This window comes from Delphinus delphis, chromosome 15 (assembly GCF_949987515.2).
Source record: "Delphinus delphis chromosome 15, mDelDel1.2, whole genome shotgun sequence".
Lineage (NCBI taxonomy): Eukaryota > Metazoa > Chordata > Mammalia > Artiodactyla > Delphinidae > Delphinus > Delphinus delphis.
The window spans coordinates 52530206-52556059 of NC_082697.1; the positions used below are offsets into that span (position 1 = coordinate 52530206).

A 25854-nucleotide genomic window follows, 5' to 3' on the forward strand; every position below is an offset into this window, starting at 1 on the left:
GGTCCCATTAGGGGAATGGCTCTGGCGAGGCCTGCCCTCCCCTTCGGCGGCCCCGTCAAAGGGGCCATTGTGGGTCTATGGGCTGCTGCTAAACACAGTGGCTGCTGAATGAATGTTTTCGCTGCAAAGCTAAACCTGGCTAGTGGGGCCGCAGGGGCGGGGTGAGTGGTGGGGCCCACAGAAAGGGGCCTGAGCGCTCACGCCAGCCCTCCCAGAAAAGGTCTTCGGGCATCCCATCAGATGAGGGGCCGGGGGACGAAGAGAGGGCCAGGGAACGAGTTGGGGACCGAGCCAAGATACAGCCACTACCCAGGGTGATCCTGCTGTGGGGAGACGCCAGCCCCCAACTGCTGGGTCCTCGCTGCCACAGGCCCTGTGCCACGCGGGCTACACATGCTCCCATTTCACGTCCAGTGATCCCTCTACAGAAGAGAATCACAGGCCGGAAACGGTAAGACAGCAGCTTGCTCACAGCAGGCAGGGACGGATCCCAACACCTGCTCCCTGGCCCAGGAGGTGGGGGTACCAGCCTTGCGGGGAGGGCTTGGCCCTCCAGGAGAGGGGAGGGGCTACTGAGAGCCGCAGAAGGCAGGCAGGGAGGGGGTTCCCAACCTCCAGGGAACTCGCTGGGATGCAGGGCCAGTGCCTCTGGCCAGAGGTGGACACCTCAGTGTGAAGAAGCAGAACAGACTCCCAGCGTCGACCCTGTGAGGCTTGCTGCCAGGGTGACCTCAAGAGAAGATCGATTTCTCTGGCTTCAGCTTTTATTCTTTGGTAACGTGTGGAGACAAATCTCCATCTGCCTTCAGCTCAGGGCCGATACTGTTGACCATTCACCCAGCCCAGGAGCAGGGCACCCGAGACAGGTGGTGGTGTTTCTGTGTCTCCTGGACCGGAGCACGAGCTGCTCTGTTAGCCCAGGCCCTGCCGGTAACCCCCCACCTCCACCCAGCACAGGAAGTACAGGGCAGCCATCTGTGGACCTGCTGCCCGAGCCCAGCTTTACAGATAGGACCTGCTGCCCTGCGCGTCCCACATGGGGAGGTATGCTCCACAAACAACACAGATGAGCAGGGGAAGGGCACAGATGGGAGCAGAGACAGAGGCCCCTGGGAGGGTGAGGCCCTGGGTCCTCCCTGGGAGAAGATGGGGAGGGGCATGTGCCTGACCCCTGGCCCCCTATAGCTCTTATAAGAGTTCATACTGTTCTGCCCAAATGGAGATGGAAAATCTGTAAAATAGAAAAGAAACTGAGCGGGTGTGGTGGAGACCCATGCCGTGCCCACAGCTGACACCCTGCACACTTCCTACCTTCAGTCCAGTTCACTCAGCAGCCCCCAACACCCCAGGGGGCTTCTGAGGGGTTCTGGCTTCTGGGGAGCCTGGGGGTAGGGGACCCACCACCTCTCAGGCCAGCCTGGAGGCTGGCACGCATCCCTGGCATCCACCAGCTTTGTAGAGGGCTGGAGAGTCCCAGCTCCTTTGCCAAGGGCGTGGGCCCAGTGGGGCAGTGGCCAGGACTGGGGGATGAACGGGGCGGGACACTGGCCTGGCCGCCCATCTGGGAGTGATTTGAGAAATTCCAGGCCTCGCTGGCCCTGCGAGGCTATTCTTAACTGCTATAATTACAGGGTCAGCCTTGGCCAGTGGCACCATGGGGTCTGGGCATCGTTAACTCCCCAAGGGGCCACACTGGGGCTGGGCAGGGGCTGCTCCTGGGGTGGGGGTGGGGCCAGCACAGATGGGGCGGAGCCTGGAAGGCAGGAAGTGGTGGGGAGAGGAGCATTTGATGGTAGTGCTGGCTCCCTTTTCCAGGCTGGGCCAGTTCCCTCCCTCTGCTGGGGGGCCCCATAGGGAAGGGGCTGTCTGGCCTGGGTAGGCGTGGAGGACAAGATATCAGTGCAGCATGAGGGCTGGGGGAGGGGTTGCTGGACATGAAGCCAGAAGGCCTGGGGGCCCTGATTCCTCCAGCGCAGGGGGACCCTGGTAACATCCCGCTGTATCCCCAGGGCCAAGAGCAGACAGAGGCCTCACACCTACTGCTATGGGATCTCACTCAGCCTTGCCTCCCTCATCTGCAAATTGGGCCTTTTCAGCACCCCAGGCTTTCCCTGGGTTGTGAGACAGGATGGGAGTGCCACCCTGATGGTTTCCCCTTCTCTGGGGGCTCTCAGCGGGGTCGCCCTGGCAGGAGCTCTTACGGCACTCAGCCCTGCGTGCCCCAGACACGGCCCTCACTGCTCCCAGAGCCTGGACAGGTCACCACGCCCTCTATGACTCAGTTTCCCTAGTTGTAAAACGGAAGAGGAAGGGGCTGAATGGATATCCAAGGACCAAGGCCCCATCCTGGCTCTGACCTCCCAGGTCCCTGCCTGGGTGGGGTGTTCAGCAAGCCGCCCCAAGAGTCACAGCTGAACGGGAACCAGGTCCCACCACCTCCTGCACCAGCCGGGCTGCAGTCCTCCAGCCTCCTGTACCTCATCTCCTCAGCGGGCATCCTGGTGCGTGGGTTGCCCCTGCACAGAGCTGGCTGGGCCAGGACCCCGTGGGGCACCACCAGAAACCCTCTTGCACACGCTTCCAGGAGGGTGGAAGGATGAGGTGCACTGTACCTCCAGGCTGCCTGCACCCCCCAACCCGCCCAGGACCACCAGTGACAAGCATGTGGCCAGGGCTGAGGTCTCACAGAAATTGCAGGTCTGAGGCCTGCCTCCGTCCTGCACTGGAGCCTCCAGACCTGCCAGCCCACCTGACCCCACGTCACCCCGCGGCCACCTCATGATCGTAGCCTCAGTTTCTTCAGTCTTTGGCTCCACCAGAACACTCACAGCAAAATCAAGCGCATCCCCAGACTCCCTGTCCCCGCACCGCCGAGTCACAGTCCCCTCCCCAAACGCCAAAACACACCAGCACAAGCCCCCGGGCAGAAGCCTGCCCCACAACCAGCAGTGTGCACTTACAGACATCACTGGGCCCTCAACGCCCCCAGCCATTCCAACACGCCAGCCACTCCTACCTGGGAGAGGTGTCCAGGGTGAGGGAGGTGCAGGCGCTGGAGAAGAGCCGGGTGTCCCAGAGCTTCACTTCACGCTCATGCATCTGCAGGGAGGGGGCAAAGAGGGGCTCAGAGGGGCCCAGCCCGGAACCCAGGGACTAAGGACACAGCCTGGCACGGGAGCACTCGCCCCAGAGCAGAGCATTCGGTGGGGGGGGGGGGGGTAAGTCATGCCAGGGAGGGAGAGTTTGGGTTTTCATGTCCTGCCCCTTTAAGAACCCTTAGGTGACAAGGGACAAGGGGCGGTTCCCTCTGTGGACTCTGGTCCCTGGGGGGGCCCACCGCAGTTCCCAGGGTCAGGCTTAGCTATTGCAGATGGAATCTGCCCGTTTTCAACAGCCGTTGGTCCCCTGGGGCTCTGAGACCCGGCTGCACACAGGGCCGTATATGGACGGGTCTGGAGCTGGCCCCAGCCCCCCCTCCCAGTGGGCCTCGCCCCCGCCCTCTTGGTGTGGATGCCCTACTCCTCTGGGAGGAGACCTACCTTGTTGAAACCAGTGGACACAAGGTGCTCCTGGATGCCTGTCCACACCAGCCGGCCATCCCTGCTGTTCTCATGGGCCCACGTGCTCTGGAGGAGGAAAAAGATGGCACTGAGTTGAGCCTTGGGGGCCTCCTTGGTGGGGGGGGCACCCACCTGAGAGCCCTCCAGAGGGCAGGAGGGGTCAGCTGGGGACAGCTCTGCACCCAGAGGGCCTACTTGGCCACGAAGCTTGGGCTCAGTCTCCCTCCTTGTAAGGGGCCTGTCGGGCTGTTCTGCTCATGGCCAGGCCCCTCTTGCTGCGGTGATGGGGCTCAGGACGGCGGCACGTCCTTGCCTCTGCAGGTGTCCAGGGGGAGGCACTTGGCTGCTGGTCACCATCCTCGGGCTCTGAGGACCCCAGTGCCCTCTCGGAACTTCATTTTCCTTGCTCGTGGCCTGGGCTGCCTACTTCCCAGGGCTGTCGCGAGGATCAACTGAGACCACATGTGATAGGAACAGGCCAGCCACAAAGCGCCGTGCAGATCGAGGGATTACGAGTATTACTGTTGCCTCTTGACGCTGCCAGGGGGCCAGGGAGAGGGCCTGGTGCCAAGCATGGGGAACAGTCCCTGGAGAGGGCAGAAGAGTGCCCCTCTTGGCCCTCCCGTGGTACTGGAGCTGCCAGCAGGAAGGTTTGCTGGGCCCCTGGGAGGAGAGATGAGTTCAAACCGCAGGCGGCCCTGTCCCCCGGGCCCAAGCAGGGGGGAGCTGAGGGGCCAGAGGAAATGCAAACAGCTCCCTCCCAGTCACCCTGGCCCCTGGAGCCTGAGACCAAAGACCCTGTTACCAAAATTAGCTCACCCCAAACTGTGGCCAGCTTCCTCCCAGCTTCCCACGATCTCCTTGGGAATGAATGAGGGAGCCAGGCGGCTGTGAGGAGCTGGCCCCGCGCCCCCTCCCCAGCCCGCGGAAGCCGACCCCAGCGTGGGAGACCATCGGAAACGGCTCCGTGTCATTCAAGGGGCTTTTCTCACTGCTTCCTTCCCACCCGGCTGTAGTCGGCACAGGAAGTCAGGGCTGGAGCCTGAGAACTAGGGCCCAACATCCCTCTCTTTACGCAAGACGGGCTGTGGGGTCAGGGCAAGGGTCAGCTCCGCCACCAACACCCCAGGGTCAATCAGAAGTGTCACATGGGCTCTCGCCCTCTCATCGGTGTGCAAACATCCCATGTAAGGAGCACCAGACGGCTCGTACTACGTTAGCACACCATTCATTCATTCAACAGCCGTGCAGGCCTCCTCCTGGCCAGGTACTCTGCTGGGAGCTGGCAGTGGGGCCGAACACATCTCAGATGGATGGTCACGTCCGGGGTGAAGCAGGGCTGCTCACTCACTTGTTCTTTCATAATATGAATATTTGAGTTGCATGTGACACTAGGCACTGGGGACATGGTCAACAAAACAGAAAGGGTCCGCAAACTCATAGAACGTACAGGTTGAAAGGCAGATGTGAACCAAACAGAAATAACTATGTCAGCGAGTTGCTGTAAGTGGGGGGTTAGGGGTGCGAGCTTTGGAGTCAGACTGACTGGGTGAAAGCCAAGCCACCAACAGCCTCGTCCCAGGATGTGCCTCAGTGTCCTGACCCACACAAAGAGCACCATGATGGACCCACTGTGGAGGGCGAAGCGCTCAGGGTTGTGTCCGGCACACATCAATGTGCATTTTTTAGAAGCATGGTAACAGGGTACAATAGAGTATAATTGAGGGCAGTGGATTTAGGGTAACACTTAAGATGTGAAGGATTGGCAGGCGTGAGCCAGTGGTGGGGACCAGCATCTGTGAAGAGTCGGGGTCTCGGAGAGCGAAGAGGCCGGCACAGCTGGCAGCGGGGTCGGGGGAGAGGAGGAGGCGGAGCAGGGTCTACAGGGCCTGTGGACAGCGAGGGAGCGTTTTTCATCCAGAGGCACAGGTTTGGATGGAACATTCTTTGGCCCGTGTCTCAACCTTCCTATTTCACACACAGAGAAACCAGAGGCCCAGAGAGAGGAAGCCATCTGCCCCAAGTCACCCAGTAGGACAGCCACCTACACCAACCGTTACTGTTCTCTGTCTGCACAAGAGGAGCTGATGGAGGACAGGCAAGGAGACAGGCATAGCCAGAAGGCAGCAGAGCCCAGACCAGGAGGAGCCCAGGATGCTGGCTGCCCCCAGGCACCTCGGGTCTCCAGCAATCTTCCCTGGACGAGTTCACACTGGGGGAACCAGGCAGTGATGGGCAGGGCATTGTGGGCTGGCGAGTCCTGCTCGCCCCACAGCTCTCCACTCTCACCTCGGGTCTCAGAGGACATGGCACCCAGGAGGTGGAGACAAGGTCAGAGCTTAGGCTGAGCCCAGTGCACCCAACATGGGCACACCCAGCTCAGTCTGCCCCAGGGGCCAGAGGAAGCCCCAGCAACTTGGAGGGGAGGCCAAGGACCCCCTCCCCATTCCTCTATCCGCAGATCACTGGAGTGACTTTCAGTTTCAAAAATGGCAAGTTCTTTGCTGACCTCAGTGGGACTCGGGGAGGAGGAGCCCTCCCTCCAAATCCCTGGATTCTCATTCTCCTGGGGTAGAGGGGAGGCTGCAGTTGGGACCCAGGCACCCTGCCACCCGAACCTGAGCCCTGTCATAGGAAGCCGCTGATGGTGATCCCGAGCCTGCAGGCCAGGCCTTGGGGTTTCCCTCTTACAGGCAGCTAGGTGTCCTGCTCGTGGAGAAGCCCCTCGGTACTCCCATGTCTCCCCCACACCTGGCCCCAAGGAGAAAACAGGAGGGGCTGAGGCCAGGCCGCGCCTGCCCAGTACAGGGGCGCCAGGAGCAGGCGCATACCCAGCATTCCAGCTGCAGTGAAGCCAAATCCCCCCTCTGTCGCCACAGCAACGCTTCCTGTGTGGGGCAGGGCGACTGGAAGAGCGGCCCTGGGCTTCTTCCTAGGGTGAGGGGACCTTCTCCGGTGGTAAGACCCCCATCACTCACCCACACCCCTCCTCAGCCAGGCTCAGTCCTGGGCTGCAGATGCTGGCCCCCCAGGCCTGTCTGACACGGGGTGGTCGGAAGGAGCAGTTCCGCCTGTCCACGCCAGAGGTCCTCTGGCCCCCTCCTGCCCTGGACCAGCCTGTCAAAGCTCACCACCCCTGGGTACCCCCTCAGCTGTGGCTTCTACTTCCCTGGCACAGCCATGGCTTCAGGGCCTCGGCCACCCCCACTGGGGCTCTGGCACAGTGAAGGGGCAGGAGAGGCCTGGGGCTCCGGAGTCAGATGGACTGAACCTGCCTCTGCCACTCAGCTGTGAAACCCTGGGGGAAAAAATAACCAAAGGACTGACTTTACAGGATGGTCAGGAGAGTGGAAGGAGATTGTGCGTGCCAAGAGCCTGGGACATAATAACCCGTCATAAATGCAACCTAAAAGCAAAGCAGAGGGTGTGAACAGGAGGGAGCCGCCCAAGCATCCCCTGCTCCAAGCTCCAGTCTCCAGAGGAAGGGCCCAAAAAAGACAGTGGAGGGAGGACTCCCCAGGCCTCCCTGCCCAGCCCCCAGGCCATGGGGACAGCCAGTGGGGCAGGGAGGGCAGAAGCTGGAGGGAGGGCAGTGCCTTCTTCCCCAACCCCCACCAGTACCCCCTCCAGTGGGGAAGGAGGATCTCAGAAGAAGGCACTCCCAGAAGGCCTCTCCCCCGAGCTGGCCCCTCGGCTCACACCGACCCTGGCTGCCAGCAGCAGTTTTCTTAATAGAAGCCAGGTGTGGGCCAGATGCCCTGGCGGAAGTGGGGGGCAGGGCCAGGCAGAGGGCAGCATTCCAGGTCCTGCTGCCCCCGCACAAGCGGCCAAGCACAGGCAGCGTCCCAGGAGCTAGGAGGGGGTGGGAGCCACCCACGCTCTTCCCGGGTCTCCTCGGCCCAGAAACCCCCTTCAGGGGGGCTCCCTCCCTCTTCTCTGAACTTGGAGCCCTTGGACGGCAGCCATTGCATCTCTACCTCAGCACCATGACTGCCCCCAGTTGCTGGAGGAGGAGGAGAGAAAGGAGGAAAGGGTTCAGCTGGATGAGCTGGCCAGAGGCACTGCCTAGCTGGGGCAGGAATGGAGGTGCCGGGCGCTGTGGCCTGGACCCTGGGGAGGAGAGGGTGACCTGAGAAAGCTGCAGGGACAGGGCCTCAGTCTCCCTCCTCGAGCTGAGCCTGGGGCCCCTTTCCAGGCAAAGACTGAAGGTTATTTAACACAGAAAGCTACAGTGAGGCCCACTGCTCACGCTGCCCTGAGGCTCACATAGCTCCACCACAGCCAAGGGGCGACGACACCAAGGAACCAAGACCCAGCCTGGAGGAAGCAAGGCCAGGGTGGAGCTAAAGCCACTTCTGCTGGGCTTGGTTCACCTGCCAGGATGGGGCCTCCTCTTGGTCTTCAGCCAGTCAGAGGTGGAGCTGACTGCACTGCCCTGGGAAAGAGCTGCAATTGGCTGTATGAAGGGGAGGTGTGTGTGTGTGTGTGTGTCTGTGTGTGTCTGTGTGTGTGTGTGTGTCTGTGTGCGCTACTACTGCTTGGGTTTAGACTGGTGGATTACCCTTGAGCCCGGGTGGGGAACAAGTCCTAGAAATGGAGATGAGGCATCTCTGCTGGGCCTGGGGCCTCGCTGGGGAGCTCTGCCCACGAGCTGGCAGCAGAACCCTGAACTGCACCTTCCTCAGGAAAGAAGGCTCCTCAGCTTCTAGAAGAATTTTTAAAAATGTAAATCCGCTCATTTCACTGTTGGCTTATAACCCTAATGGCTCCCAAAGCACAGGTGACAAGCCCCTGACTCAGGCTCCTAGGACAAGCTCAGCCCGCCCCAGGCCGTCCACAGCAGCACTCAGGCCTCAGCCCCAAGCCAGCTCCTCAGGGAAGCACTAAATCACTCCAGCAAGAGGAGCCCCCCAGCAATTGCCCGTATCTGTCTCGTTCACCACAGAACATTCTATGCCTGGCACCAAGTTGTTCTCAAATGAATGAACGAGTCCCCAGTGGCTCAATGCCTGCAGCATGAACCCATCGCCTGGCCTCCTCGTTTGGAACTCAAAGGGCCACATGCACCCATGCACAGCCAGACACAAACCGAACCCGCTCAGCGCCCGGGGCCCACAGATCAGGCAGGCCCCCCAGCACCAGGGCCTGGAGGGGTGCAGAGGGTGGGGGCTGGGTCTTCTTGGCTCCTCTGTGGCTGGCCTCCGCTGACCGTACCAGGAAAGGTGGGTAGAGATGAGGGTTTCAAAGGAGAGGAAGTTGGAATCTCAAATTAGCTTCCTGAAGCCACAGGATGCTTCCACCGAAGGCCTGTGGGCGGCCTGGCTGCCCCCACCCTGTGATCAAAGCTGGATCCTCCCAAGACCCAGAACATGCTTCCCAGAAAGAGCCTCGAGCCACCTCCCAGGTGACCCCCACGTTCTCGCCAGGCCTCAGCCAGGGGCACTGGGCGTGGCAGAATCTGTGTGTCAGAGGCTGAGCTGCCCTTGCCCGTGCCTGCTGAAGCCGCTGGGGCCTCAATCCAGCTTCGCTGCCCACACAACTCACCTGGGAGGCCTCGGGCTTGGCTCTGGGGTCAAAGATGCGCAACTGCTTGTCCTGGAAAAGCAGAGAGGAGAAAACAGCACAATTAGGCCGGGGAGGTCCTCCGGGAGGGGGCCTATCTCCCCCACCCCTAGGCTCTGATGGTCCCACACCCAGTACACAGGTTGAGAATCAGGCACCAGGCGACCCCTCCCCAGCCCAGTTCCTCCTCCTCACAGCAGGGGGCAGGCCCCCTTTCCAGCCCATCACCCACAACAAAGACTGTGACAAGAGTTCACATTTCCGAAGTACCTACTATGTGACACGCATGATCTCACCCTATCTTTCCAACCACCTTATGAAGCCGTGCTATCACCATGACCCCTTCACAGATGGAGAAACTGAGGACCAGAACCAAACTCTAGGTTCCCAGCCGCTACACATGTGTCCGGCCCTGTGCTCAGCCCAGCCTAGAGGGGCTCACAGGACAACATAATTTCTACACTTAACTTGGCGTCTAACCAGGACAGCAAGCTTGCACATCCATCTATCACTCAGCACACAGTTACTGGTTCAGAATACCTGACTGAGGGTGGGGATGGGAACAGACGAAAAAAGAAGAAAAAAAATACCAAAACAAAATGCCCATACCTTATATAAACAGCTTTCTTTCTGTGGAATAATCTCTCTGTGTGTGTGAGTGTGAAAGTGTACACAAATGTACATGCACAAAGAACTGGGGGAGAGGAGGCGGAATCTGTATCCATTGACTATTTACAGGCTTGGCCATGATAAATTGTTAACTGCAAAAAGGAAGATGCAGAGTTACGTGGTGAGGTGTGATTCTACTGTGGTAAAAGTAAAAAACTCCATTTGTCTGACCACATTCCTGTATGTTTTGCAAGTCTGCTGAGTAAGGAGAAAGGTCTTGACAGGCACAGGCCATGTTTTAATGCTGGCACCAGGGGTGAGGCAGGTGAGGGGTGATCAGCTTTTCCTTTTTACATCTTAGTACAGCTCCACTTTTTTCCGATCAGCACAGATTCATATTTTCTTATTTCAAAAAACAATCAACCAGCAATGAACAATTGGAATTTGAAATTAAAAACACAATACCATTTATATCAGCACCCCACAAAAATGAAATACTTAGCTAGAAATCTAACAAAATGGGACTTCCCTGGTGGTCCAGAGGTTAAGACTCCATGCTTCCACTGCAGGGGGCGCAGGTTCAATCCCTGGTCGGGGAACTAAGACCCTGCATGCCACACGGCACAGCCAAAAAAAAAAACTAACAAAATACGTATAAGATCTACATGAGGAATACTACAGAACTGCTGAAAGAAATCACAGAATTAAACAAATGCAGAGATATTCCATGTTCACAGTTAGGAATACTCAATATTGTCAAGATATCAGCTCTTCCCAACTTGACTTATAGATTCAATACAATCCCAATGAACATCCCAACAAGTTTTGTGAATAGCGACAAACTGATTATGAAGCTTATGTGGAGAGGCAAAAGACTCAGAATCGTCAACACAAAATAAAGGAGAAGAACAAAGGTGGAGGACTGCTGCTTCCCGGCTATATTCTAAAGCTACAGTAATCAGGACGGTGTGGATCTGCACAAAGACAGACAAATAGATCAATGGAACAGAACAGAGAGCCCAGAGGAAGACCCCCTTAACTACAGCCAGCTGATCTTCGACAAGGGAGCAAAGGCAAGACAAGGGAGCAAAGGCAATACAATGGAGCAAAGACAGTCTTCAACAAATGGTGCTGGAACAACTGGGCATCCACATGCAAAGAAATGAATCTAGACACAGACTTTACATCTTTCACAAAAATCAACTAAAAATGGATCATAGTCTTTTTTTTTTTTTGCGGTACGCAGGCCTCTCACTGTTGTGGCCTCTCCCGTTGCGGAGCACAGGCTCCAGAAGCGCAGGCTCAGCGGCCATGGCTCACAGGCCCAGCCGCTCCGCGGCATGTGGGATCTTCCCAGACCGGGGCACAAACCCGTGTCCCCTGCATCGGCAGGCAGACTCTCAACCACTGCGCCACCAGGGAAGCCCTGGATCATAGTCTTAAACATAAAAACACAAACCTTTATTATAAAACCTCTAGAAGATAGCATATGAGAAAACCTAGGTGACCTTGGGTTTGGCAATGACCTATTAGATACAATACCAAAAGTGTGACCTATGAAAGAAAAAACTGATAAATTGGACTTCATTAAAATTATAAACTACTGGTCTGCAAAAGACACTGTTAAGAAAATAAAGACATGCCACAGACTGGGAGAAAACATTTGCAAAGCACATATCTGAGAAAGAACTTATATCCAAAAAACACAAAGAACACTTAAAACTAAGAAAAAAAATTAAAAAATAGACAAGAGATCAGAATGGACACCTCACCAAAAAAGATACACAGATGAAAAATGAAAACCTGAAAAGATGCTTAACACTGTATCTCATTAAGGAACTGTAAATTAAAACAACAATAAGCTACCACTACAAACCTACTAGAATGCCTAAATTTCAAAAAACTGACAATACCAGGGCTTCCCTGGTGGCGCAGTGGTTGAGAGTCCACCTGCCAAAGCAGGGGACATGGGTTCGAGCCCTGGTCCGGGAAGATCCCACATGCCACGGAGCGGCTGGGCCCGTGAGCCATGGCCGCTGAGCCTGCGCGTCCGGAGCCCGTGCTCCACAACGGGAGAGGCCACAACAGTGAGAGGCCCACATACCGCAAAAAAAAAAACAAAAAAAAAAACAAAAAAAACCTGACAACACCAAATACTGGTGAGGATGTGGAGCAACAGGAACTCTCATTCACACTTCTGGTGGGAATGCAAAATGATTAAGGCCACTTTAGAAGACAGTCTGGCAGTTTCTTACAAAGCTTTAAAGAAAAAAAAAAACTCTTACTACATGATTCAGCAACTGTATTTACCTAATATCCTAAGTATTTACCGAAATAAGTTAAAAACTTATATCCACATAAAAGTTTATAGCACTTGCAAAAAACTGGAAGCAGTCAAGAAGTTCCTCAGTAAGTGAATGAATAAATAAACTGTGGTACATTCATACAATGGAATATTGTTCAGCGATAAAAAAAATAAATAGCTCAGACCCCAAACCATAAAACTCCAAGAAGAAAACATAGGGGAAAAACTTCATGACACTGAATTTGGTAATGATTTCTTTCTTTTTTAAAAATGTTATTTATTTATTTATTTAATTTATTTTTGCCTGCATTGGGTCTTTGTTGCTGTGCACAGGCATCTTCTAGTTGTGGTGCGCAGGTTTCTCATTGTGGTGGCTTCTCTTGTTGCAGAGCACGGGCTCTAGGCGCCCAGGCTTCAGGAGTTGTGGCTCACAGGCTCTAGAGCACAGGCTCAGTAGTTGTGGTGCACGGGTTTAGCTGCTCCGTGGCATGTGGGATCTTCCCAGACTAGTGCTCGAACCCGTGTCCCCTGCATTGGCAAGCGGATTCTTAAGCACTGTGCCACCAGGGAAGCCCGGTAATGATTTCTTAAATATGATAATAAAGCACAGAGAAAAGCAAAAATAGACAAATGAGACTACGTAAAACTTAACTTTTGTTTATCAAAGACCACAACAGAGTAAAAAGACAACCTACAGAATGGGAGAAAATATTTTCACATCATCTATCTTATAAGGAATAAATATCCAGAGCATATAAAGAACTCATATTACTCAAAAATGAAAAATCAAATAAACCAACTAAAAATGAGCGAAGAACTTGAATAGACATTTTCCCATAGATACACAAATGGCCAACAAGCAAGTGAAAAGATGTTTAACATCACTAATCCTCAGAGAAATGCAAATGAAAATTATAGTAAGATATCACCTCACACCCGACAGAATGGCTACTATCAAAAAATCTGGAATATAACAAGTGTTGGTGAGGGTGTGGAAAGTTGGAATCCTTGTGCATGGTGGTGGGAACATAGAATGGTACAGATGCTATGGAAAACAGTCTAGCAGTTCCTCAAAAAATTAAAAATAGAATTATCATATGATTCAGCAACTCTGGGTATAAACCCAAAAGAACTGAAAATAGGGTCACAAAGAAATATTTGCACACCCATGTTCGCAGCAGCATTATTCACGATACCCAAGACACAGAGGCAACCCAAGTGTCCACTGACAGATGAATGGAAACAAAACATGGGACTTCCCTGGTGGTACAGTGGTTAAGAATCCGCCTGCCAATGCAGGGGACACGGGTTTGATCTCTGGTCCAGGAATATCCCACATGCCACGAAGCAACTAAGCCCGTGCACCACAACTACTGAGCCTGCACTCTAGAGCCTGAGAGCCACACTACTGAGCCCACACGCCACAATACTGAAGCCTGCGCACCCTAGAGCCCATGCGCCACAACTACTGAAGCCCACACACTCTAGGGCCCGTATTCTACAACTACTGAGCCTGCGTGCTGCAACTACTGAAGCCTGTGCTCCGCAAAAAGAAAAGCCACCGCAACGAGAAGCCCATGCACTGCAACAAAGAGTAGCCCCCGCTCGCTGCAACTAGAGAAAGCCCGCGCACAGCAGCAAAGACCCAACACAGCCAAAAAACAAAACAAAACAAAACATGGTATACACATTCAATGAAATATTTTTCAGTCTGAAAAAGGAAACCCTGTCACATGCTACAGTACGAATGAACCTTAAGGACATTATGCTAAATGAAATAAACCATTTACAGAAGGACAAATAATGTATGATTCCATTTATATGAGATATTTAAAGTAGTCAAATTCATAGATATGGAAAGTAAAATGATTACAAGAGGCTGGGGTAGGGGCCAAAGAGAAGTTGTTCAGTGGGTGTAGAGTTTCAGTTCTGGAGATCTGTTTCACAACAGTGTAAATACACTTAATACTAGAACTGTATATTTAAAATGGTTAAGATGGCACATTTTATATGTGTTTTTTATACCAAAATTTAAAAAAAATAGCTGTCAGTCCACAAAAAGATATGGAAGACCTATAAATGCATATTACTAAGTGAAAGAAGCCCATCTGGAAAGGCTACATATTCTTTGATTCCAACTATGACACTTGACATCCAGGAGAAGGCAAATCTTACAGAGACAACAAAAAGATCAGTGGTTGCCAGGGGTTTGGGAAGAGGAAGGCAGGGATGAACGGGTGAAGCACAGGGCACTTTTTTTTAGGGCAGTGAAACTATCCTGTGTGAAGCTGTAATGATGGATACATGATGTCATGCATTTGTGGGAACCCACAGAAAGCACATCAAGAGTGAACCCTGGGGACTTCCCTGGCGGTCCAGTGGCTTAAGACTCCACGCTCCCAATGCAGGGGGCCCAGGTTCGATCCCTCGTTGGGGAACTAGATCCCACATGCCGCAACTAAGAGTTCGCATGCCACAACTAAAGATCCTGCATGTTGCAACAAAGATCCCGCAAGCGGCAGCAAAGATCCCACGTGCAGCAACCAAGACCCAGCACAGCCAAATAAATAAATAATTTTTTTTTTAAAAAAAAGAAAGACCGGGCTTCCCTGGTGGCGCAGTGGTTGAGAGTCCGCCTGCCGATGCAGGGGACATGGGTTTGTGCCCCGGTCCGGGAGGATCCCACATGCCGCGGAGCGGCTTGGCCCGTGTGCCATGGCCACCGGGCCTGCGCGTCCGGAGCCTGTACTCCACAACGGGAGAGGCCACGGCAGTGAGAGGCCCGCACACCGTAAAAAAAAAAAAAAAAAGAAAGACCAAGTTTGTTTAAAAAAAAAAAAAAACATGGAAGAGTGAACCCTAATGTAGATTGTGGGCTTTAGTTACTGTAGCAACATTGGTTTAACTATAACAAACGCACCTCACCAATGCAAGGTGGAGTAGGGAGGGGAATATGGGGACTCCTGGCCCTGTCTGCCTGGCCCTGCCTAGGTGCTTGGGATTCAGACAGAGCAGACAGTCTCTGCTGAGTGCTGGTGTCTGCAACCCAGAGGTGGTCACAGGTAACTCTGGGGAGGAACCTGGACCTGACTTGAGCCCAGAGGACAAGTGGAGCTTGTACTGGGAAGGGAAAGGCATTCGAGGGAGGAGGAGAACGAGCAAAGATGTGGAGACAGGAGCTCGCTGGCATGAGACGTGGAGGGAAGACGAGGTCATACAGGGAGAATGAATGGCAGGAGTGGGGGGCAGCAGGCAAGCACACAGCTGGACAAGGGAGGGGTCAGCCTGCAGAGGCCTCGAAAGCCAGGCCTCCCTTCACGGGCCTTCACGGGCAGGGTCCCAGGGTTCTCCTTCCAGCTGCAGTTTACTGAGCACTTGCTACGTGTCAGGTGGGCACCAGGCACAGTCCAGTGGTTAGTTCTGAGGCACCGTCCACTCCACAGCCTCGGTCGGGAGGAGGCTGCTTAGAGACAGACAGCGATCAGACAGACAAGGACAGTGAGGGACACAGGATGGAGACAGGCAGAAAGAACAGTGAGAGACAGAGAGAGGATGGGGAAAGATAGAGGGTCAGAGAAGAACAGAGACACAGAAAGAGAGAAAGACAGAGAACAGAGACAACTATAGACACAGAAAAGACAGCAAGGGACAGTGAAAGAACCAGAGATTGAGAACAGAGACAGGGCAGCACGGGACAGAGGATGGGTCAAGCAGTGAGCGACATTGAATCTCGACAGATGACAGGCAAGAGGGAAGGCCTCCTGGCAGCAAGGGCCACTCCCACCCCTGTGGAGACCAGACAGGCAGGGTTAGGACGCCAAATCCACCACTGATGTGCTCTGTGACCTGGGCAAACCCCAGAGCCCAGGGTGGGGTGAGGGTGATGGCAGCACCTCTCACAGGTCGGAGGCACAGTCTTGGGACCTGGGCACCTCCCTAAAGGCAGCTGGGCCATCGAGCGCAGAATTCCAACAGGAGGTCCAGACCAGGCTTCAGACTGGGCACTGGGGGCTGGACTGGCGCTGGTGGGGCCTGCAGGGCCCGGAAGCGGGGGTGGCACTGGGCTGCTGAGGCGCTGGGCTCACAGGCCCACTCCCGGTGGAGTGGGAGCCCAGCTGGCCAAGCCCAGCCATCTGTGGGGCCAGCGTGCCCCCTAGCGGCCACCTGCTCCTCCCCTCAGCCGCAGGAGCTGGGAGGGGAGCCAGAACGGGCTTCACTGGGCTGAGCCAGCCCCTCGCCCTGCAGGGGAATCAGGAAGCCTGCAGGTAGAACTGCTCCAAGGCAGGACAGGAGTCATAACCAGGTAGCCAGGGAGGTTTTCCCCGTGGGGTTGGCGGGGAGCACAGTGTGGAGACCAGGGAGGCCCTGATGAGAAGAATGTTGCCGACCACTGGTCAAGAGGGGCTCAGGTTCCCTCCTGATGAGGGTGGGCCCCTCACGGGCTCCTCCCGCACTCTCAGAACAAACCCATGGGCACCTCCACCTGGACTGCGGTCACAGGGGCAGCCCCCCTCCTGCACCACTCCCCAAGGGCTTGCAGTTTTTGACTAACCCGTTCAGGATCCTGAGGCTCCCTTTACAGCAAAGGAAGGGGCAGTGTACACAGGACTGTGGTGATACCCGGCACTCACTGACACATGACACCCTTCGAGGACAGCGTCCTCCCCCAGGATGCCGCACCCACATCAACAGTATCGCGAGGCCCTGTGTCCCCACAGGTAACCAGGTCTAGAAACTGGGGTGGGAGCTGGGGGGCCTCCCCTGGGCACCACTCCAGGCAACCCACTTGGGAAATCTATGTTTCTCGTCCCTGCGCCTTTGGGCTCTGGGCGGAGAAGGCACAGAGGTCCACCAGACTCAGAGATGGCCTGCTCCACTAATCCCTCCCCACAAGACACCAGCAGGTGAGGAGTTGAGTCGCCGTCCCAGGACACAATGGGGACAGGGTGCTCTGTGACTGGGTAGCTCTTCCTTCTCCACCCGCCCCGCTCTGGGCCCAATCTTGATGGTAAATGGGGCTCAGACCCCTGGGGACGTGGGGCTGGACCCCCACAACAGAGACGCCCCCTGTAACCAGCAGGGGGGCAGTCCAGAGTTCAGGAGCCCAGCCTGGGTGGTGGGGAGGAAGAGGATGAGACCAGCGGCCCAGGGTTCCTCTCGCAAGGTTGCAGCCAGATCCTGGGAAAGCTGTCCCCAGGGATGGCACCCTGGGGACTGCCGTGGCTGCAGGGTTTGTGGTGAGGCCCTCCGTCCCTGGGTGCTGAGGGCTCGCAGCTGTCACCCCTCCTGGCACTGCTGCCCACAGCCATGCGCATGTCCAGTGACTGGTCAGCATGGGGACAGGGCCCAGCCCCCTTGCCTCAACAGGGACAGCTCCCGCATAGTTCCACAAGGCATCTGCAAGCAGTCCCTGGACCCAACGCCCTCGGCCCCCTCCTAGGTACTCACAGCCCCATGCTCTGCCAGGCCTTCCCCCAGGGAGTCACTTCTCCCTGCGCTGGCCCCCCTCCTGAAGGCTGATATGCTCCTTGCCATCACCCCACCCCCACACCGTGTCCTCCACCACAGTGACTGCTGCCCTCAGAACAAAGCCCTCGCGTGGCCTCAGGCTCGGCCTCAGCTGGCCCTACCCTGCCCCCGGCCACACCCCTCAGCTGGCTGCCTCTGAACACAGCAGGACCCCTGGGAGACAGGACCCCCCGGGAGAGTGCCTGCCTCCTAATCGATCCCTCCGCAGCCTCGTCAAAGCCAGACTCAACCACACTGGGGGTTCCGACCACTCTGGGGGGTCCGGTTCATATCAGGCCCAGCTGGGCCGGGAGCTCTGGGGAGCACCGGCACCTCTGGCTGCTCCACAGGAAACGACCCACGTCCAGCCCCCAGACACCTGCTCCCTAGACACCCTGCCTGGGGCTGGGCTGGGGGCCTGGAGCCGAGTGGACGCAGGGCGGAGGCCACAGGCTAGAATGGCCTCATGGGTTGCAGCTCTCGAGTGAAGGGCCGTCCAGGCCACAGTACCTGCGGGCAGGGTGGGGTGCTGGCGGGCGGCCCGGGCAAGCTCTACAGAAGCTGCCTTCCTCCCCATCCAGGGCTGTGGCCCAGGCAGGCTGATGTGTGGGCCATCGCTGAGGCCAGTCCCTGCTCAGAACATCACCTGTCTGCACAGGACTGCTCCATCACCATGGAAACCAAGGCCGCTTCCTGCTGCCCTTCTGTCAAGCTGCCCGCGGCCACACGCTGCAGCTCTGACCACCTCAGGCACCCACTGGAACTGTGAGGAGGAGGAAGAGCAGGGCCCTCCCTCAGGGGCTGGGGCTTTCCGCACACTTCCTCGCGGACTCACATGTGGGATGGGCAGCCCTGCTCTGTTCAACCTCCAGGCTCAGAGGGCTGACTGCACACCCACGGACACATGTCTCCCCGCAAAGCCCAAGCTGGAGCCCAAGGCATTCACAGAACAGCCCCAGGGCCGCCTCCTCTGGAAAGCCGCTGGCTAAAATGTATCAACCACCTTAAGAATCTTCACAGCCTGAAGTCAGCAACACCCCTCATAGGAATCTAGGTGGGGGTGGGCAAGCTCTAAGGCCCACAGGCCACATCCAGCCTGAGACCTGGCTCTACCAATGCAGTTTTACTGGGACACAGCTACGCTCCTCATGTATGCACTGCCCATGGCTGCTGCTCTGCTACAAGGTGCACTGACAGAGACAGCCTGGCCTGCAAAACCCAAAGCATCTACTATCTGGCCCTTCACAGAAAAAGTTTGCCCCTACTCTAGGCTAAGAAACTCACAGAGAAGGCAGAGAAAAACCCTATATACAGATAATTCAAACGTTACAGCTTATAACAGTGACATAAACTGGAAGTAATCCACGCTTCTGAGAGTAGGAGCTCCACTGAGAAAACTGTGAATCTATATGATTAAATATTTCCCATGACATTTATTAAATTTTTGATGAATTAGAGAAAATGTTTATTATGTGGAACAAAAAACTAACATTGAGAGTATGATTCCTACACATATAGAAAAAGCATAGAGAGAAAGATGTCAAAATGGTGACAGGCCCTGTCCCTGGGTGGAAGGGTTACAGGTGACTTTTTTTTTTTTTTTTTTTTGCTTCTTTACTTTTTCACTGCTCTCCAAAATTTGTAAAACAAGCATAAACTACTATGCTTGGGTGATCAAAACACCTCCCATGACAATTCCCTTCCAGCTTCCTCCTCGCTCCCATCCTGTCTCATTCTGTCCCCCCCCCCCCACACACACACGCGCGCGCTGTGGAGGCAGCACAGAGGGGGTTTCTCAGTGGAGGGGGAGGTAACAGCCCAAACACAGGACTCTGTCCAGGCTGGTCCCTCTGCCTGGGACACCTGTCCCCTCCTCAGTAAGGGTAGCCCTGACCTCACTGTCCCTGGGAAGCTGTGTCACCATTGTTTTGCCCGAGCAAGGGAACCATGTGACTGCCTTGCCCTCGAGCACGGCTCCTTAGGGATCTAAGGGGACAGTAGCCCCGTCTGATTTACCTCTCGACCCCCAGAGCTCAGGCCAATGTCTGGAGCCTAATGTTTAATAAACCAAACAGGGGGGAAAAGTGGATGAAGACCAGGAAGTGGGGCTTCCAAGAAGGCAGGGAGAAGAGAAAGTGGGAAATAGGATCCTCCCGTGTATGCAGGCCCCACATTTTCTCTTCAGTGGCATCCTCAACCCCACCCCAGCCAGCTCTGGTCCCCACCCCCCGAGCCACGCTTCCTGGAAGAGCCCTTGCAGGCTCCTTCCTCACCTCCCACCTTCTTTCACGTGTAGCTTCAGGCAGCAGACACCCTGCAAGCTCCTGAAGGTCTCACGACCCAAATCCACAGGTATGTGTCAGCCACGTCTTCTCAGACCCTTCCCGTGTTCCCTGGACGCCCTCTAGCCTAGTTCTCAGGGCTTCCTTCCTCCCACCAGGTGCTCCCCCGTCTCCTCGCAGGTTCTGGTCCTTCCTCAGGCTCCCTCTGCCTCTGCTCTCAATCCTTCTCTCCCACTCAGGGCACTCTCATCCCTCTGCAGGTGCCACATAAACACAGACGCCACCCAGGCCTCCCCCTTCCGCTCAGACCACTGCCCAGAGCCAAGTGCACGGACTCAACTGACACCTCCGCCCAGACCTCCCCGGCACCTCCAACCTGCGGAGTGCCCAGTCTTGGTGGCAGGCCTCCTCCAGCCTGGAGCCCAGGAGCCGGCCTCGGGCCCCCCCACCCCTCACACACAGCCCACCACCAACCCTACAGCTCTCTCCTCCCCAGTTCCCTCGTCCCCGCCTGCAATTCTCGTCAACACTGCAGGAGGGGAGCCTCAAAATGCAGATCTGCTCGCCTCACACCTCAGCCACCCACCTCTGGTTTTAAAAACACTCCAGTGCTTTCCTGTTGCTTCTGTAGTAACAAGCACGACCCTGTGTACGCAGCTCTGCTCTCTGCCCCCAGCACGCTCCCCCTGCCCCGCACCATGAACCCTTCCCTCACAGCCCTTGCCAGAGGCCAAGCCTCCCCTGGCCTCTCCAACCACTCAAAGCACCTCATGTCCCTCTTTCACAGCCTGGGTCACAATTATCCTTTTATCTGTACGATCCCTGGACCCACATAGGCCACCCCCACTAGCACAGGACTCAGTGGGCACAGGACCTGGCATCACTGAGGACCCTGAGGCCTTCTGACTGGCCGGAGGGCCAGCACAGTGCCCAGCTTGTGGACGCTGCCTAACACGACCCTCACGGAGAGGCAGGCAGTTTGGACAAAGCAGCCAGGCAGCCAGGTGAGGCTGGCTGAGAGTGGTGTTGGGAGCCCCAGAGGTCCAGTGTGGGTCTTTCTTGAGTGGGGTGGGGGCTTCAAGAGACAGGTATGAGCCAGAGGCATGAGGACAAGGAAGGTGAACATCTATCCTGGCCTCAGTTTGCTGCTGCCCCACAAGTACTGCCGAGTCTGACAGGTACAGCCCAGGACACGGGCTCTGCAACACAACAGCCCTGGCAGAGCTGCGCATGCCTCAGGCCCCCCACAGGCACTTACTCAAGTCTCACCGCCCACCCTTACCTTACATGTTGTGCCCACCAGGGCTCCGTCCCGGCTCCAGGTGGCACCCTGCACCAGGTCCCCGTGGGCCGCCAGCTCTGCAGAGAAGCGGCCAAGGTCAGGAGGGGTCCAGGGTCCCCCCAACCCTGTCCCATGCAATGAGGGCATCAGGGAAGCGGGCGCAGGCAGGCCTGGCTTGGGGGTAATTCCGGGAAAGGGGCAGCAGCAGCGAGGGTGCTTCAGGCAGAGGAGCAAGGGCAGCAGCTCCTCCCAGATTGGGGCGGGGGGATGCTTTTGTTGGGGGGGTGCTTCCTTCAGCCCTGCCCTCCTCAGGCCACGCTCCCACTCCCTTCCCAGGCTCCCTGCTCCTGGGCCACCCCACTCTGCTCAATCACCAACATCCCCCCAACCCCCACAGACCACGGACATGTCACACACACACCCGCCCTGGGCCCCTACTCGGGCCATCCCCATTCCCTCCCCCCACAGCGTGACAGTTTTAAAATGTGTCCACAAATTCTTTGACACTCCTCCTGTTATAGACCGAATTGTGTCCCCCACAAAAAGATGCTGAAGTCCTAACCCTCAGCACCTATGAAGGTGACTTTATTTGGAAATAGGGTCTTTGCAGATGATCCACTGGGGAGACCTGAGATGATGATCAAGTTCAGCTGATATTGCTAGAATGGACCCTAATCCAGTATGAACGGTGTCCTTGTGAAAAGGGAAATCAGAGAGAAGATGCATACACAGAGAGAAGATGATGTGAACAGAGGGAAGACGGCCATCGACATGCCCCAAGAAACACCTGAAGCCACAGAAGCTGAGAAGGGGACCTGAACAGATTCTCCCTCACAGCTCAAAAGGAACCAACCCTGCCAACACTTTAATTTTGGACTTCTGGTCCCCAGAATTGTGAGACAATAAATTTGCTTGTGGTACTCCGTTACGACAGCCCTAGGAAACTAACATCTCCTTTCAAAATGTGGGGCCTGATTCCCTTCTTCTTGAGTGTGAGCAGGACTCAGAGACTCGCTTCTAACGAAGAGCATGTGCCTTCCAAAGCTGGGGCGTAAATGGCACCGTGGCCTCCTCCTTGATGCCTCTCTTGGACTGTCCACCAGGGGAAGCAGCTACCATGTACTGAGGGCACTCAAGCAGCCCACAGAGAGGCCCATGGGGGAGAACCGAGGCCTCCTTCCCACAGCCAGCACTGTGTGAGTGAACCACTTGGGAAGCGGATCCCTCCACCCCAGTCCTGCCTTCAGATTGACGGCAGCCCCAGCTGACAGCTCAACTCCAACCTCATGAGGAGCCCTGAGCCAGAGCCACCCAGCTAAGCTGCTCCCAAATCCCTGACATTCAGAAACTATGAGATGATAAACGTTACCAGCTGTTATAAGCCTCCAGGTTTCGGGGTAATTCTATTTGCAGCAATAGGAAACTACTATGACAAGGTCTACTCCCCCGAGGTTAATCCCAGCCCTGTCACCTGCTTGCACTGTGGCCTTGGCCAAGTTATTTAACCTCACCTCACCTGTAGCAGGGAACGGCAACACCCCCCCACGTGAAGCCCTCAGCACAGCGCTGGGCACACGAGAAGGGCTTGAGAGATGCTAGTTACAGCTGGGGTGACTCTGATGACACACTGCCAGGTGGCCTGCACCAGGTTAGGGTGGTCTCCTCCACTGCACCAGCAGCACTTTGGGGGCAAGTGGCACAAGACGGCTCCTCAGTCAGGAGGGAATCCCTCAGACACCCCGTTACACTGTCGGCCCTTGGTGCTAGCCCCAGAAGTGGGGGTATCACCATGGTGAGCCTGGCTTGGGGGTAATTCCGGGAAAGGGGCAGCAGCAGCGAGGGTGCTGCTCATAAGGTCATGAGGGTGGAGTCCCATGAAAGGTATTAGGCCTCTTATAAAAGAGGCCCCAGAGAGCTCCCTCACCCCTGCTGCCGCGTGAGGACACAGCCAGAGGACGGCCATCTGTGAATCAGGAAGCAGGTCCTCACCAGACACTGAATCTGTTGGTGCCTTGATCTTAGACTTCCAGCCTCCAGGACTGTGAGAAATAAATGCCTGTTGTTTATAACCCACCCAGTCTGTGGAATTTTGTTATAGCAGCCCAAATGGACCAGGACAATATACACTGGGAAAATAAGAGAAGCAGCACCAGGGGGAAGGGGATGTAGAAACAGCAAAATTCTCATCCCCTAGAGGAGAAATCAGTAGTTTGTTTTCAAAACTGAAATGTCACACAATTCAAGAAATAACAGTATAAGTAAGTTACTTAGACATATGGAGGAAAAAGCAGAAAAAACAGCTAAGTGAGATGAAAACACATGTCTATGGGATTTAGGGAGGGATGGGGTGTTTGTAACAAGCCTTGTAAAATTATATGTAATATATACACACACATATACAAACATACACATACACACACCCGTATATATATGTATATATATCACATACATGTGAAACTTTGTTACGTGTCTTAAAAGTCATGTTACCAAAATCATAAAGGAACAAAGTGCTGCCAGACGGGGCTGCCCAGGGAGGGACAGTGAGTGTGGCCCATACCTGTGAGGGGCTGCTGCTTGGCGGCATCCCAGACCTTCACGGTCTTGCCCGCCGCGCTCACCAGGACGCCATCTGCGGTGGGGTGGAACTGCAGCACCTCCACCTGGACGTCCTCAGGGCCCAGCACCAGCCCAGGCTCTGAGGGCAGTGCCCTGCCAGGGGCAGGCAGTCGCCAGAGTTTCATCTGCAGGAAAGAGCGAGTCCGTGAGCCCAGGACTGGGAGGGGCCTCGCTGCCTCCAGCCAGCCTTGCCCCGGCTGCCCCCTACCCCAGGGGAAGGGAGGGGACGGGCTCAGGGTCACAAGGTGTGGTTAGGGGCCGAGGGGAAGATGTGGGAGTGGGGAGAGCCAAGCGCACTGCTCCCCCAGCACCACAGGCCTGCTGTCCTCAGGCAGCCGAGCAGCAGAACGCAGGTCATGGCCACAGCTCAGGGTAAGCGCACGGGAGCACACGGGAGCTGGCGTGGGTTGAGGAACTTAGCAGGAGGGGCTGGACTGCAAACCAGCAGGGCCCTGGTGGCTCATAAGGCCTGGAATAGCTCTTCCAGCCGCTCCACTCACCGTCCTGTCGGCTGAGGCCGTGGCCAGGAGGAAGTCATCAAAGGGAGAGAAGTCCAAGTCCGTGACCAGGTCTGAGGGAGAGAAACAGCTGACACGGGCCAGACATGGGCCAGATGTGGGCCCGCCGGAATGTCCTGTTCCAGCCCACGGTGCCCTCTCCCAAGGCCGGGACCACGGCCCAGGGCCTCTGAGCTGACCCCTCTGCCTACATGGCAGCAGGCTGAAAGTCCTCGAGGGGAGGGCACCTCTAGAGACCACAGGCCTATGCTACAGGCCCCCGCCTGCAACACACATCCCCAAGAGTCCTGCATCCCAGGGTGGTCAAGGGCCCATCACTGGGAGGTTGGCAGGATAATAGGCAGGAAGCTCCTTGGATCACCAGGTACCTGCATTCGCCCAAAATCCAGAACCCAGCTCAGGTGAATGGATACAAGCGCCGGCCCCCACAGGATTCACATATAGGACAGACTGGAGGCCATCCAGCCCTAACAGACGCTTATCACATCCACAGGGAGACACACACTTCTCTGCAAATGCAGCAAGAGGCGGGCTGTGAACTCAGGGGGTCCCCCAGGTCAGGGGTCAGAGGAGGCTTCCTGCAGGGGGCACAGTGGGCCCTGGAGAATATGGAGGATGGCACAGGTTAGGACATCGGGTAGGCAGGGGGCTGGAGTGACATGCCTGACCTAGGAGTTCTCTGCCCCTTGACAAGCCAGGGCTGGCCCACCTACAGGAGTGAACCTGACCCAAGCCCAGGCAGCCAGCTTCTCTCTGCAGGGAGTTAAACCAGGAATGGGAAGCCTAGCGACAGGGTGCCTTAGGGACTGGCCTGGGTGGAGAGCAGCCAGCTGGGAGGGAGCTGTCAGCTCTCAAGCCAGGACCCTCCTAAGGCCTGTGCGTCCAGCTGCTCCTTCAGTTCTGGAAGCTCCCCAAGAGTCTCCCAAATCCCTTTCTGGCTTAAGCAAGCTGGAGTTAGTCTCAGTTCTTTGCAACCAAAGAACCTAAACTGCTCATCTCCGGGGGGTCGGGAGGGGAGGTGGGGCACAGAGTGAGGTGGGGCTCTGGAGTGAGCCAGAGCCCAGAGGGGAAGTGAGACTGGGGGTTTCAGGGGGACAGAGACAAGGCCAGGGCTCAGGTGTGGGGGCAGTGGAGATGTGAGCAGGACGGCCAGGCCCAAGTCACCAGAGCAAGGAGCACAGTGACCATCCCTACTGCCAGCCTCCCCAGGGGGGCCGAGCAGGTACACTTTCCTCCCAGGCCAGAGACTGACCCTGGGCATCCTGCCAGAGGAGACAAGGAAGAGAAGGGGTGGGGACTTCCCTGGTGGCGCAGTGGCTAAGAATCCACCTGCCAGTGCAGGGGACACAGGTTCAATCCCTGGTCTGGGAAGATCCCACATGCCGTGGAGCAACTAAGCCCATGCGGCACAACTACTGAAGCCTGCGTGCCTAGAGCCCGTGCTCCGCAACAAGAGAAGCCCCCACTCACAACTAGAGAAAAGCCTGCGTGCAGCAATGAAGACCCAATGCAGCCAAAAAAAATAAATAAAATTTTAAAAACTTAAAAAAAAAAAAAAAAGGAAGAGAAAGGGCAGACGGGAAGAGGCACACCTTGGGACAGCCCTAACCCG

The 25854-nt window shown here is 56.1% G+C and overlaps 1 protein-coding gene across 3 annotated transcripts in view; it reads right to left on the minus strand.

Annotated features, from left to right (window-relative positions):
* CORO7 (coronin 7) overlaps nt 1-25854 on the minus strand; it is a 67679-nt gene that overhangs the window by 35656 nt on the left and 6169 nt on the right. For 2 of the 3 annotated variants that reach the window (XM_069541403.1, XM_060031654.1), the window contains exons 4-9: nt 24225-24295; nt 23666-23849; nt 21109-21185; nt 9105-9155; nt 3540-3626; nt 3017-3099 (exon numbers count right to left, since the gene is read on the minus strand). In XM_069541403.1, coding sequence (XP_069397504.1) covers nt 3017-3099; nt 3540-3626; nt 9105-9155; nt 21109-21185; nt 23666-23849; nt 24225-24295 — 553 coding nt within the window. Of the gene's footprint in view, nt 1-3016; nt 3100-3539; nt 3627-4379; nt 4554-9104; nt 9156-21108; nt 21186-23665; nt 23850-24224; nt 24296-25854 lie in introns of those variants that run through there. The other variant, XM_060031655.1, reaches the window with a different exon arrangement.